The sequence below is a fragment of the Ovis aries genome, chromosome 20 (genome assembly GCF_016772045.2).
Source record: "Ovis aries strain OAR_USU_Benz2616 breed Rambouillet chromosome 20, ARS-UI_Ramb_v3.0, whole genome shotgun sequence".
Lineage (NCBI taxonomy): Eukaryota > Metazoa > Chordata > Mammalia > Artiodactyla > Bovidae > Ovis > Ovis aries.
In genome coordinates this window covers 13,098,717-13,113,404 of record NC_056073.1, presented here as the reverse complement: position 1 = coordinate 13,113,404, position 14,688 = coordinate 13,098,717, and the positions used below count along the sequence as shown (strand labels likewise).

At 53.0% G+C, this 14,688-nt stretch overlaps 1 protein-coding gene across 1 annotated transcript in view; it reads left to right on the top strand.

The window, feature by feature from the left end:
* The first annotated feature begins 1,179 nt into the window (after nucleotides 1-1,179).
* Nucleotides 1,180-14,688, top strand: part of KCNK5 (potassium two pore domain channel subfamily K member 5) — a 41,003-nt gene continuing 27,494 nt past the window's right edge. The window contains exon 1 of the mRNA XM_004018797.6: nucleotides 1,180-1,737. Within this exon, the coding sequence (XP_004018846.3) occupies nucleotides 1,552-1,737 (186 nt within the window). The 5' untranslated portion in view covers nucleotides 1,180-1,551. The remainder of the gene's footprint in view (nucleotides 1,738-14,688) is intronic.

Here is a 14,688-nt window from a genome sequence, read left to right as displayed (position 1 = left end):
CATCAGAGGACATTCCCAAGGCCATGACTTTCTCTAGCTCTGCACTGCCCTTGTGGGTAGACTAGACATTTGTGGTCACCAGGCCATGTGAGTCAGGCAGCACCCCCAGATAACTGAGGATCGTACCCTGAAGCTCCTCAGCAGGATCCCCATCTTGGGTTGGAGGCCTTATAACAGCAGCACAGTTCTGGAACATTCTGTCCTGAAGCGAGACCTGGAGTGACCAGAGCCATATCTACAGGTCTTACTCTTGCTCACCAGCCGCACAGGACCAAGTTGGGCCAAAGGACCTTGATCTAGGTCTGGATGCCTTTTATTTCTTTTTCTTGCCAAAGTGCTCTGGCTTTGGGTGTGTGCTTTTGACAAATTCATAAATTCACTCACTCCATTTCACAAATGTTTGAATGTTTGCTATATAACACACACTGGGGTTATGTCAGCAAACAGTCCAGACTCCGCAGCTGTCATCATTTTAGTGTTTTATATTAGAAGGAAATTTAGTACCAGGAAGAAAATAAGACCAACAAGGAGGATAAGGAGTGTGTGTGTTTACGTGTCTGTGTGTATGTGGGAGGGGGTGTTGCATTTTAAATGTTTGGGAGTATGAAACAGGTCAAGTGTTTCCTGTAGAGTCGTAGCATGTTTGTGGGGAGGGGTATGCACAGGGTTGCTCTTTCCTTGATATGGAGGGCTGGGGGTGGGTTGGAGGGGCGCTCTCACCAGGGCAGGTGAGACTGAAATGAGAGGGAGGAGTCATGCACGCCTTATTGACTGGTTTAGTTCCTGATATCCTCTGACTCTCTACAGCCTCCCCAGTCCCTTTCTAATGGCCTTTCCCCTGTCTTACAGGAAGGTGTGTGAGACAGAGACGGAATCAGGTGTTGTTGGCAGAAACATGAGCAAATGAAAATTGGCTTATAAGGAAAATAGCAATAGTAATAACTTCCTGGCCCCAGTCATTTGGTACACACTGATTTTAGTTCATACACCAGCACTAGTAAGAAACGCCCCTGGCTGTGGCCTGGGGCTGGGGGAAAAGAGCGCATGGGATCGGGAGCTGGTTCCAGCGCGCACCTAGCGGTGACTCTGGGGCCCGCCACCCGCCCTGCGCGGGGCGGGGCCTGCACGGGGGCGGGCCCTCGGCAGCCCCTCCTCCAGGGCCGAGAGCTACAGGCCCTTGTAAAAGAGGCTCCCCGAGGCGGGCGCGGTGCTCACTGCTGTGGCGCGCGGAGGAGTGGTGCACGTGGCTCCGGGAGCTCTGCCCCGGGTTCCCTCAGCTCCTTTCCCTCCCGCGATCGGGGGCCCTCCCCCGGCCCCTTTTGTGTCCGCCCACCCCTGGCGCGCGTGAGAAGGGTCCGCACAGTTCCCCCGCGCTCAGTGGACCAACTTGGAGCCGCAACTTTGTTGGTGGAGCTGCGCCGGGTTGAACGGAGCACTGCGCATGCGGAGCTCCAAATTCAAACAGCTGTTTCCAGGGGCTGGAGAGCGGGTGGGACTGGGAGTCGCTGGGGCTAGGGGAGGCTTTCTCCAGGAGGCGGCCTCTCGGGAGCCATGGTTGACCGGGGCCCTCTGCTTACCTCGGCCATTATCTTTTACCTGGCCATCGGGGCGGCGATCTTCGAGGTGCTAGAGGAGCCGTATTGGAAAGAGGCCAAGACAAGCTACTATACCCAGAAAGTGCATCTGCTCAAGGAGTTCCCGTGCCTGGGCAAGGATGGTCTGGACAAGATCCTGCAGGTGAGCTGGAGGTTTAGGAGTGCTGAAGGGGAGCCCCTCGCAACTTTGGATGACCCTCACTCTCTGTGGGTGGTCCTGGGGGATGATCGGTGAGGATATCTCACCGTGAGTCTGACCACTGGAATCCGTCGTTCACCCATGGACACAGGAATCAATGCACGCGCGCGGAGGCTCTTTGGAACCCAGTTTGTGCCGAGAGAGAACTTAGGCTTGACCCGCGGGTGAACTAGGGCCCGAGGTGGCTCGGTGTGGGTGCGCGGGTACCTCCCTGGTTGGAGGAGGCTGTGGGGCGGATAAGGGCGTTTATCTTCCCTTGGAGACGCTCCCAGAGTTCGGGGCACCCCCTGGCGTCTCCACCTCCCAGCTCCCGCGCCAGACCGGCACCCCGCCGGCTCTTTTTCGGCTTTTCTTCACCAGCCCGGGGGAATGGCGCCAGGCTCCCTCGTCCCTCGCAGGGCTCGGGATTAGGGGGCGGTCGGGGCTCTGTCGGGCCTGACCCCCTCCGGGATGCGGGCTGGTGGCTGGAACGCTGGAGACTCGCGCAGGCTTCCGGGAAGGCTTATCTCGTGGAGACATCCCCGAAGGGCTTGGAGTTCAACTTTGTGAAAGTAACCAGTGGAACAAAAGGACAGCACCCGGGGCGTCCCTTTTCGAGGGTGGGGGAAGGGAGGAGAGGTTGTGCAGAATGGGAGGTGGAGGGAGAGTTTCTCCTCCGTGTTGGGGTAGATTTCGTGTGTACTATAGTTGACATTAATCTCACTGGGATAAATTGAGGGGCTTGTTTGGGGACCGAAGGCCTGTACCCCAGTTTCTCGAAGGTTCTTAGCTTCAGCCGTTCACCCTGCTTGGCCTACCGTAATGGCCTCCCTCCAGTGGAACCACCAGACCTGGGTAAGAGCCGGTGAAGGCTCTAGGTGGTGAGGTGGAGTGCAGATACTGTCCAAGGTGTGACATTTCTCTTGGGGTAAAAGAGGTCAGAAAGGAACTTTGATGAGGAACGATGTTTAATCTACGTTGCCTCTCCAATCCTCTATGGCTGTATAGTTGCCTCTCATTTTTCCGGGGGCAGTGTCCCTGTATGTAAAATGGGAAGGAACCCGTCTTCACGTGTCTTTCCTGCTCTGCTCTGTTGGAAGGTTGAAAGCATTAGAAAGCATGACAATGTCTTGCCTGTGGATTCCCCTTTTTGTCCTCAAATCGATGGACACCTATATACCCCTGGTGAGCTTATAGGTGCCTGCTGGCAGCTGGTCAAATAGATTTGTCCTCTTAGGAGCCAGTGAAAAGTTTAGGTTAGAAGGTTGGGTGTTGGATTTTAGTGGAGAGTCTCCTGTCTAGGAGCAGTTTCCGGGGCTGGGGGCTGTTGGGAGATGAGTTTGGTGGGAGGATGGGCTTCAGGAGGGAGCTGGGTGATCTCACCCCTAAAGCAGATCTGGGTGGCTGCGCCTTCCTTGGGAAGGGTGTCTGCCCCTTCCTTGGGATGGGGGTCTGCCCTGTGTGTGCGTGTTGGGGAGGGGGGGGGTCACTTTATAATTTCCCTTGAGGAAACAATTCCTCTGGAGAAGAGTTGTTGTTTACTTTGCTCCAGGGCTTTGTTTAGAGGGGGAGGAAGGCAGGCGGGGACGATAAAGAATCGAGCTGCCCTCGAAGTGTTTCCCTCTCTGCGGCTCCTCCGCCACTGCAGGGGAAGGAAGGAAAGAATTCAAGGCTGAATGTGGGAAAATAAACTTCAAAACACGAGGAGTAGGGAAAGGAGGGGTGGTGGTCCGGGTGAGGCACCCGGGTGCAGCTGGTGGTTATAGCTTTGGAGGTTAGACAGCTTTCTTAAGGTGCTGGAGCAAACAAGAAGTCTGACATTTTTGAGGTCCTTTTAAACCGGCCAGCAATTAGCATTCCCCTATCCCCCTCTCCCAAATCCAGCAGGTAACTTTAGGAGAAAGATTTGGGCCTCAGGCTAGTTTGATTGGGACATACTTATAGACAGGCCAGCCTCTCAAGCCATATCGAATATGGCAAGTCCTCTCCCTTCATAGGAAAAACCCCAGAAATGAGAATGGACCAGTGGAAGCGTTATCCCAGCATTGCTTTCCGTCCACAGAAACCTGCCTGGCATTGCTCTCTGATCTGGGACTTGGGGCACTGCTTCAGGTCTCAGGAAATTGGTTTAAGGAAAAATGAAAATTCAAAAATCTTCTTACCCTGCTAGCTGCTCTGGCATTTTCCACCTGAGTTCTGTGTTTTTATCAAGTTCAGAATAATCACCTTTGTAATCCTAACAGAGTCCCTGGTTAGGAATTCCTGGGGTGGGGGCCAACCCCCTGCCCCAAGGGCTGTTGGAAGGGAGGGGGTGGTACAACCTGGTTTGAGGGTTTTCTTAGAGTGGGAATTTTGTGTATTCTTTCAAAGAGAGAAAGGGAGTTAAGGCACCCTCCTTTAGATCTTTGGAAATAGTCCCTGAGTTGTCAGTTGCTTCCTCCCTCTGCATGCTGTGGTTGAACTGAGGTGGAGGAGGCTGACTTTCAAACGCTCTGTGCCACACTGGCCCCAGGCCACGTGGTCGCCCTCCTTCCAGCCTTCGGAACCATCTTGAACCCTTGCTCTCAAGCCTGCTCCTCCAGCTGCTGGGTGAGCCTCTTCCTAAATTGCAGAGGCTCCCACAAGAGGAATTGGCATTGGCTGAGCACCTGGCATGTTGGGCGTTGTGGGCGGCAATCAGGATTTTACGAGAGAGGCCCTAAGCTGGTTTTGCCATCTGGCTTCGCCATTTACCCATCAAACCATTTGACTTGGCCTCTCTTTCCTCACCTGCAAAGTGAGCTTTGAATAAGGTTTGAGTCTGGCGAGGGTCGAATAGATGGAAGCATCAGGCATTGGGTGTGTGCAGGTGTAACTGAAAACACCGAGCCTTGCATCGCTGCACAACTGAGGACGCAGTGACCAGGGCAACCTGCTAGGTCCTTTACCTGCCTTAGTCAGGTACTCTTTACAGCACCCTTCAGTGTTCAGATAAGGAAGCTGAAGCTCAAGAGAATGACCAGGAGGGCACACACAGACTTGGCTAAGACCTGGACATCTGCCACCAGAGCCTGCTCCTTGTCCATACACCCTTGCCCTCCCCCTTAGGCATGTGAAGCTGTTGGTATGTCGGTGAGCTTAATAAATTGGTTCTGCTGGACTCTGGTCGGCTGGGAAATTCTATTTTCTATTTCCCCTTGAACAGGCATGGGCACGCAGGCGTCTCCTGTGTTGTGCCTGGCTGAGTCGGCACCTCCTCCCTTACAGCAGCCGTCCACCCCACCCCGCTTCTCCTTGAGAAGCACAGAAAAACCAGAGGGTTGGGATGCCGGGCAGGAATGAACCTTTCTCAACCTTCAACTCTGCAGCGATCCTAAACAGGAAGGTTTTCCAGGGCTGACTGTGTGCCAGGACTCTGAATAAGCACTTTACTTACACTCTGATCTTAATCTAGTCTTCCCTTTTCAATCAAGATGAAGACTTGAAAAGATGATGTAATTTGCCCAGGTTCTTACAGTACAGGGTCAGGTTTCAAACTGAAGTGAAATTGAAGTATATTGCAGAGTATATGGGAATTAGCCAACAAGTGTTTATTAAGTGCCTGCGGTGTGTGCGGCAGTGGGCAAAGCACTGGGAATGCAAGGATGAATTAGACACAGCCAGGCTCAGACTGGCCTGCTGGGGAGAAGGATGGAAAAATCCACCTTGACAAGACAGTGAGCCAGGGCCCCCAGGTCCAGCCTGACTTTAGCGGGGGCGGGGGGGGGTGCCACTCGGGAGGAGATGCCCTCCAGCCAGAGTGGGATCTTGATCATTATATGTGTTTTTTTATTGTTTGTTTTCTGACAGCGCCTTACCCCACAGCCTGGAGTAGGAAATGGCAACCTACTCTGGTATTCTTGCCTGGAAAATCCCATGGACAGGGAAGCCTGGTGGGCTGCAACCTGTGGGGTCCCAAAGATTGGGACCCAACTGAGTGACTGAACACACCCCACGGCATGCAGGATCTTAGTTCCCCAACCAGGGATCGAACCCGTTCCCCCTGCAGTGGAAGCACAGAATCCTAACCCCTGGGCCACCTGGGAATTCCCAAGAGTGGGAATAGGGAATTTATGAGGGTGTCAGAGAAGAGGGCGTCGGGATGAGATCAGTGGACGGTATCACTGATGCGATGAACATAAACTTGGGCAAACTTCAGGAGATGGTGAGGGACAGAGAGGCCTGGCGTGCTGCAGTCCGTGGGGTCGCAGAGAGTCAGACAGGACTGGATAACTGAACACCAACAGCAAAGCAGGAGAAGAGCGGGAAGAGGATCCTAGCAGAGGGCCAGGAGGGAGACCACAGGCTTCACAATGTGGCTCTTGGGGATCCTTTGTTTCCTGGGGGTGCAGGGGTCACCCCAGGCCCTGCCTTCTGCTGGGGCCCCATCCTAACCAGGTATTCTTGGACTGCTCACAGAGCTGACCTGTTCCTGGAAGCCTCTTGGATCCCACCGACCTCCTTACCTGCCTTGTCCTCTTCCGAGGTTTTCTGTCTGCCCAGTCGCTCTCCTTTTATCTTCTGGGCCCTTCACACTCCCCCACACATATTCTGGTCCATAGAGTAAGGCTGATTCCAACATTGAGATTCTGACACCAATCTTCCTCCTAAAAGTTTAAAAAAATTTAACTACGAATCATGTAAAATTACATCTGACCAAATGCTCAGACTGGGCACATGACTTGAATTTGGTGGTGGGGGGCGGGGGGAACCTAGGGTTAACATGAAAGCCTCTTTTGTTTCAAGCCTTGTTGGAAATTGTAAAGCGCACTGGTCCACTTAACTGCCTTTGTAAGTTAAGGGAGCACAATCGATCTTTTGATTATCCAGGATCACAGAAGCCTCTGGGTCATTCAATCGAAACAACTCTCACCGTCTAGGAGTGCAGAAGTGGGAAGTGGAGAGGTTGGGTTTTTTTGAGAGCAAACAGAAGAGGTTCCTTCCTAAAGGCTCTCATTTTCTTATTTTTGTTGAGCTCAACATCAAGGGCAGCCAAAACAACAACAACAAAAAATTCTCAGATTGATAAATCTGCTTTCGTTACCTACTCTGGTTAGAATTTTTACAGTTAAGGTTAATTTTTATTGAATCGTTTTGAGTTTTACTAGAGCCCTTAGGATGACTACAGATGGCATAGTAATAGAGGCTTATTGAAGGCAGAGATTAGCAAGTGTTGAAAGGTTCTCGTGAGGGTGGGGGGAGTCCTGTAGGAGGGGGACACAAGGGAGGTGATGACTGCGGCTTCTAAGTGTTTTCCTGGGGTTTTGCCCTATTTATAGTCTGGCGTTTAAAAGAAACACAGTCCTCCGGTTTTGGAGGCTGTGCTTGGTTGGCTCTGACCTCAGGCCAAGAGCTTTCATCTTGAACTTGGTTGTTTGCTGTTAGATTGGCCTCAGCCTTTGAACTCCATGTGTGTGGTGAGGGGGCGGGGGAAGCAGGGGCAGGGAAGTACAAGGCTTTGGGGAACAGGGAAGCCAGGCTCCTGAGACGGAACCTCGAAGAGAGTCTTTGTACAAACTGAGATGCTAGAGCCGAGTAGAACCACGAGTGGCCTCCATCACTGGGATGATAGAGAGAGGCCCAGTGAGGCAGGTGATCGTAGGAGAGCATGAAATAGCATGTGAACACCTCCAGATGTTCCTTGGAAGGAGTGGAGAAGATAGAGGTGAATCCCCTTGGAGATTTTTGCTGAGAGTCCCTCCGGACCCCTGGAATAAATGGGGGAGCCCTGACCTCCTCCTTCTCCCCAAGGATGCGTTGACACGGATAAGAGGGCCTGCTGCTCTCGGCAGGCGTCTTTGTCCACGTGCCACTTGGCTCATCGGTGTGGGCCCCTTACTGTTGCTGAAAGAGTCACCACCCAAGCTGTGTGTCTGTTGGCGGCCCCTGCATGCATGGCATTATATCACCTTCACAGGTTGCTTATTGGAAACAGGGCTTGACACGCGGCAAGGCTCATTAAGTGTTAGCTGCCGCTGCCGCCAAACTCCTAAATGCCGCTTCTACGTGATGCCCCTTCCATACCCCAGTGTAGAGGGCACGGAGTCAGATCTTCGTAGAGCAGAAGAAAGGGCAACTGACTTTCTTTTCTTTTAATTATAGTGAAAAGCACATACCAAAGTATACCCTTTGTACCTTTTTCCTGAGTGCTGTTGAGTAGTGTTACGTGTATTCACGTTACTGTGAAACACGGCAAAACTGAAACTCTAGACCTGGTAAACAGCTCTCCTTCCCCCCACCTCCCGCCTCTCCCCAGGGCTGTGTGACTACCATTTTACTTTCTGTTTCTGTGAATTTGGCTACTCTAGATAGCTTACAAGTGGAATTGTATAGTGTTTGTATTTTGGTTTAAAATGGTACAGCCACTACGGGAGACAGTGTAGAGATTCCTCAAAAAATTAAAAATAGACTGCCAGGTGTGTGTGTTTTCCTGGCTCAGCAGTATCTATTTCTTTGCAATTCAGGGGACCGAAGCTTGCCAGGCTCCCCCAGGCAAAAATACTGGAGTGGGTTGCCATAACTTCTTCCAGGGGATTTCCAGACCCAGGGATCGAACCTGGGTTTCCTGCATTGCAGGCAAATTCTTTACTGTCTGAGCCACCAGGGAAGGCCACATGATCCAGCAATTCCACTTCTGGGTGAACCACCTTTGTATTTATTTATTTATTTGAAGATTTTTGGGGGGAGGGGGGATGTGGACCATTCATCTTTATTGACTTTGTTCCAATATTGCTTCTGTTTTATGCTTTTTATTTTTTTTCCCCGGCTAGGAGTCCTGCAGAGTCTTAGCTCCCCAACTAGGGATTGAACTCGCTCTCCCTGCATTGGAAGTTGAAGTCTTAACCACTGGATGGCCAGGGAAGTCCCTCCGCCACCCTTGTGAAAAAGCTAGAGAGAGGGCAGGATGGAGGGTCCGTTTTCATTGCAGCCCTCCTCGGGGAGGTGTGAAACTGCCTAATGGTTCTGGGCTGCAGCCATAGGACAGAGGGGTGAGGGTCAGATGACCAGGCTGTCTGGGTTGAGCCAAAGAATTTGAACTCACCAAATTTTTGCAATTTTCCAGTAAGGGAGTCAACAGCATTTCAGAAAGATTCCTCTTCCTTCAACAGCTGTTTGTAACTTAAAAGAAGTGGAGCATTCTGTTCTAAACTAACGTTTCTGCGGGCTGAGGCTTTTACCCCCTCGGTGTTCTGATAAAGATGTCTCCTCCCTCTCTTCTGATGTGAGGGAGTGTGGTTTTTTCCACCAAAGCCCACAGAGCTCACAGCCCCATAAAAGAGCCCACCCACACTCCCTTACACCCAGCTTGCAGTTAGGGTACCTCTCTCTCCCTTCCTTGTTGGTCCAGGTCTGGGTCCCCTCCATTCATGACGCCTTAGTTGCCTTTTTCGGTAATCGTAGGGGGTGGGGTGCTCCAGCTCTGTATAGCTGCCTGAGGTGTCTCGCCTTTTTGTGAGCAATTCATCTGACACCCCAAACTTCAGAAACCTGGGCAGAGTTGGGGGATTACAGGGGGACCCCTGCCTGCCAGCTGTCACTTTGGTGTGACAGAAACCTCACTTCGAAGCCTCAGAAACTAGATGGGGCTTAGCCCTCTGGAGCTCTGTCTAGCTGGGGAGAGAAACAGGGCTGTAGTGCTGAAATGAGGGGAAATATAGTCCTGGTGCCAAGTGATGGGTTGCAGATGGTGAGGCTGGAGAGATGGACGAGGGTCAGGGGGCCTCGGAGGAGGCAGTTCCTGTTTCCTGAGGCCTGCCTGTAGAGCCCTGTGGTCTGTGGTGGGGAGGGGTCTGGCTCTGAGCAAAACGTTGCACCTGCCCTCAGGGAGCCCCTACTCTAGAGAAAGACAGGTAAAGAGGTTGCTACCTGAGTGGTGTTCATAGGTGCAGCTGGAGGTCCCAGGCGTGTACTGTTGAGAGGTGAATTTTTGCTCTTGAACTTAAAGTGGAGGGGGGAGCATTGAGGTGGGCAGAAGCGATGAGTGGAGTGGGCTGCAGCCCCCGTGAACTTTCTGCCAAATACCTGCCAGGTGCCAGCCTGGTTCTTACCTGATCTCATTGAACCTGTCCTGTGGGTTAGGTGTTATTGCTCTGCTGAGGTCAGGGGATTTGCCCAGGGCGGCATGGTTAGCTAGAGGCTGAGAGTCACCCTGCCTTGCTGATTTCAGAGCCTTGGATCTGAAGGGAGGTAGAGTCAGGAGGTGGAAGTGATGGGAGTGGGCAGGGATCGGGGCCCGGGCTGCGGATGATTCCACCTAGCAGTTGCTGAGCATTTGCTTCCCACTGGCAGTGGGAAAGGTTTGTGTGCATCATCTCATAGTCCTGGGGCAACCCTCTGCTGGAGGGTTAGCAACCCCACCTTAGGGCAAGAGCAACAGAGTGGCTCCTCCAACTTCACTCTTTTGCCCGAGGCTGTACAGCTAGGAGGTGGGAGAATGTGGATTTGAACCCAGAGCCCACACTATGAAACATACAAAAACAAGGAGCAAAGGCCCGGAGGTGGGAAAGTACAGGGTATGTGTGGTGGCTGCAGAACCCTAGGCTGCATCGGGAAGTTCTCTGTGTAATTGGCTGAATACTTAGCCACGTGACTTTGAGCAAGTCAGTCTCCTAATCTGTGAAATGGGACTACAGTATAGTATTGCCCTCATTCCTGCAGAATCCATGTAAACACACTTGACCGGCCCAAGCAACTGGTGATTTCCTCTGTTAGCTGCTGCTCTTGTTACTCAAAGCTCAGCCTCTCTGTACACCAGTCCTGAATCAAATCCCAGACAGTATTGGCTGAAGTAGAAACGGATAGCTTTATTGTGTTTTGCCAGGCAAAGGGAAACACACTGGGCTTCTGCCTTGAAAAAAATAGGTGTTTCTTGAAAAAATGGGTGTCTCTCATCAAAGAGCTTGATGAGGGTTTAGAATAGTGAGTCCAAAGTGGGGTCTCTTTGGGATTAGAGTGTGCAGAGTTTCGGGTGGTCAGCTCCTAATATTGGTAAGTTTCTCTGGTCCCTTTAATCTTGCCTCAGGTGGTTTCTTGGCTGCTCCTTCCCTGATTAGCCGCCCTTTGGAACTCGGGGAAGGTCACAGAGGCTGGAGTCTTGCCTACAAGAAATGGGGGACAGAAAGGCGTCCAAGCCTAGGAGCCCCACAGGGCCGTACTCTGTTTGACTCTGGCACCTCCATCTCTGGGCTAGGGGCTGTTCCCAATGCCTACTTCAGGCCCCGCCATGTATTGAGCTCCCAACCTGGAGATGGAGACACGGATGATAAAGCCCACCAGAACTCCTGGTGGAGTCACCCACCATTTTTCATTTCCTGCAGACTCATCCACCTCCCAGGAGAAAAGGAAGGTGTATCGCCTCTTGCCTTCCAGCAGAGCCCTGCCTCCTCCTCTAGAGAAAGGGGACGAGTCCTGGGAGGATCCTGGGTCCAGATGACCTCACGGCTGACATCCCTGGAGGGTTGGTCACACCGGATGTGGGGTCTAAGTTGTGCCCTCCTTGGGGTCAGACACCACCCACCTCCCCTCTCCATGGGTCCTTGATAGCCAGGTCCCGCTGGCTGGCTTTGAAGTGTGCATTCTGTTTTTCCCCTTCTCTCTAAATATTTGGGTTTCCTGCTGCAATATTTAGGCAGGGTTGTGTCCTTCTGGCTGTTGTCAGCTCCCATGGCACTCTGTAATCAGGCTGCCTGGCTGGCCCCTCCTGTTAGGCAGAGGCTTGCCCCCAAGCTCTGTGAGAATGTCGGGGTAGGGGGGACCCGGGGGCAGGGTCAGCCTGGCTCTTCCTGTAGCCTAGTGGCTGGTCCTGTGGGTTGCCTGGGGACTGGTAGGCCACAGCAGCTGCCAAGGACTCAGTGGAGCCCCTTCCTTTGCATGTGTGCCCAGTGCTTGGGGCCAGAGCTGGGGCTGGGAAGCCCTAGTCTGAACCGCTGTGAAGGGAATAGCTGGTTCTAACTTGAGTTCTGATTCTGCTGCAGTACTGGTTTGTGCTGTGTGACCCTGGTCAGATTTCACCTCTCTGGACTCTACTTCCCTGGACTCTGTGTGTGTTAGTCGCTTAGTCGTGTCCAACTCTTTGCGACCCCATGGACGGTATAGCCTGCTGGGCTCCTCTGTCCATGGGATTCTCCATAGAAGAATACTGGAGTGAGTGGCCGTTTTCCTTCTCCAGTGGATCTTTACTGATCCAGGGATCGAACCTGGGTCTCCTGAATTTGCAGGCAGATTCTTTACTATCTGAGCGATAGGGAAGTTCCACTTTCTTGGAGTAAGTTCATCCATTCATTGAAGAAGGCTTGCTGCTGCTAAGTCGCGTCAGTTGTGTCCGACTCTGTGCGACCCCATAGACGGAAGCCCACCAGATTCCCCCGTCCCTGGGATTCTCCAGGCAGGAACACTGGAGTGGGTTGCCATTTCCTTCTCCAATGCATGAAAGTGAAAAGTGAAAGGGAAATCGTTCAGTCGTGTCCGACTCTTCGCGACCCCATGGACTGCAGCCTACCAGGCTCCTCCGTCCATGGAATTTTCCAGGCAAGAGTACTGGAGTGGGGTGCCATTGCAGGCCTCGTATATTAGGCCTAGCTGGACTGCACACTTCTCTGCTAGACTACACACTTCCCTGGTGGCTCAGACAGTAAGGAATCTGCCTGCAATGCAGGAGACCCGGGTTCGATCCTCATGAAGTCACAATGAGTTGGACATAGATGAGTGACTAACACACACATACCCAGCATAGACCGCAGGAGCCCCATGTGGGCAGGGCCCACACCCTGGTTCTAGCCTGGTAAGCAACTTGCTTGGAATCTGTTTGTGGGACCCCTGGTTGCCCAAGCAATGTACCTGGCTTTGGTTGGGAGGCAGAGAGCTGTGTGGGCCTTTGGGTTGGAAGTCTAGTCGCAAGGGACCCAACCTCCTACAAACTCAATGGCCATGAGTTTGAGCAAACTCTGGCAGATAGTGAAGGTCAGGGAAGCCTGGCGTGCTTCAAGTGCATGGGGTCGCAAAGAGTTGGATACGACTTAGCCATTGAACAACAACAAACCTCCTGCAAGGTCAAGGTGGTTACCTGGGTAAACCGAGCCAGGACAGGCTCTGGCCCCAGCGAGCAGAAGGGAGGCGGCTTTATCAAAATAAAGCTGCATGAGGTGGGGCCTCATTGCCTGGTGGTCAAGCATAGGCTTTCAAGTCACACAGCCTTCGAAAGCTGGACCCCGAGCCTCTGGCTTCATCAGAAAGTGATGGTTCCCATCTCGCTGGGCACAGAGACCACCCAAGGACACACGTGGAAGGTGCACTCCGATCTTTTCCCCTTTGAGGGACTTTACAAGACCAACAGCTCTGCCTCTCTGGATCTGTTTATCTGCAGGAGTCTCCTTATTCCTTTCCCCTGGGCTTCGCAAGGCCCATCGTAGTGAGCAGGCCTAGCAGGCCTGCCCTCCCCATGGGAGGTGATTTCTGCTTTCAAGGAACTTGAGACAGAGCGGAGACCCATTCCTTCCTCCGTGCGGATGTTTCCCCAGTGTGTATGCAGGCCTGGTGGAAACCTGCTGCAAAGAGGATGAGCAGATCCTCCCGCCTGTCAGGGAGAGTCCCCAGACCCCGTGCCATGGAAACCACGGGGCACCTGGACGTGCAGGGGGGCGGGGGGAGAAGCAGGGAGGAAGGAGGAAGGCATGACTGCAGCCTGCCCTGGGCCTTCTCTACCCCTCGCCCACCCCTCGGGGCTGAGCTGACTGGGATGTCGGCCCCAGGGGATGGAGCGGGACTGTTGCCCAGTGTTGCCTGCAGCACCTGGGTGACCTCTGGGGTTTGCATCCCCTGGCCCCACTGGGTTCCCACCCTTGGCCTTACTACGGGCTTCTGCACAGCCACTCCTCTGAGGTGCCTTCCTGTGACCTCTCTTGAGGTCTGACTGGGAAATGTCATCCCCTTTGCTTGATGGGGAAACTGAGGCCTGGTGAGAAGCGTTCATTCATTTATTTATTCTGGCTGTGGTGGGTTTTCCTTGCCGCATGCAGACTTTCTGTAGTTGTGATGAGTGGGGTCTCCTCTTCATCGCGGTGCCCGGGTTTCTCATTGCAGTGGCTTCTCGTTGTGCAGCTCAGGTTCTAGGCTCACAGGCTTCAGTACTTGCAGCGTGTGGGCCCAGTAGGTGTGGTACACGGGCTTAATTGCTCCACAGCATGTGGGATCTTCCCTGATCAAGGATCGGACCTGTGTCCCCTGCATTGCAAGGCACATTCTTAACCACTGGACCACCAGCCTTTAAATCAAAGCCCTGAACAGCCTTTAAATCAAAAATCTTCATATGTGTTGGGTTGCAGAGCCTTTATTTCACTTACACTAACCTGGCCTGATTTCCTAACCTGCCCCACCCCAGTACACCCTTTCCTGGAGCGCCAGTTTCCCTGCCCACTAGTGAGTTTTTCTGGAATAAAAAGCAGAGGTTCAAATTGTGGTCAACCCCCTCACCGCACAGGGTTTGGGGGGCCATCCAGAGCCTGGGGCAGAAATGACCTGATGCCTCGCTGGTCCTTCACAGGACCCTGCTCCCCAAGGGTTTGAGCCTAAGGAGGTGTTGTTGGCTGGTTTCTTGGAGGCTGGCGGGGGTGAGGGAGGAGGAAGGTCTGGCCCTGTGTGCTCCTCCTGGCAGCAAGTCATAAAATGTGAAGCTATAGGGAGCTTAATGGTTATCTAACTAGCCCCCCTTTACAGTCCTGGAACCAAGGCCTTGGGAGGTTATGTAACTTTTCCAAGGTTACTGTGCTCTCTAGGGCGGGGCAGGTAGAATAAAGGAGTAGGTATTGCTAAGTGGGGCAGTTAGGGAAGGCTTCTTGGAGGCAGTGGCCTCGGGAAGTGGGAGGTGGTCACTGCTGCAGCAGTCAGGGATTCTGATAGAGT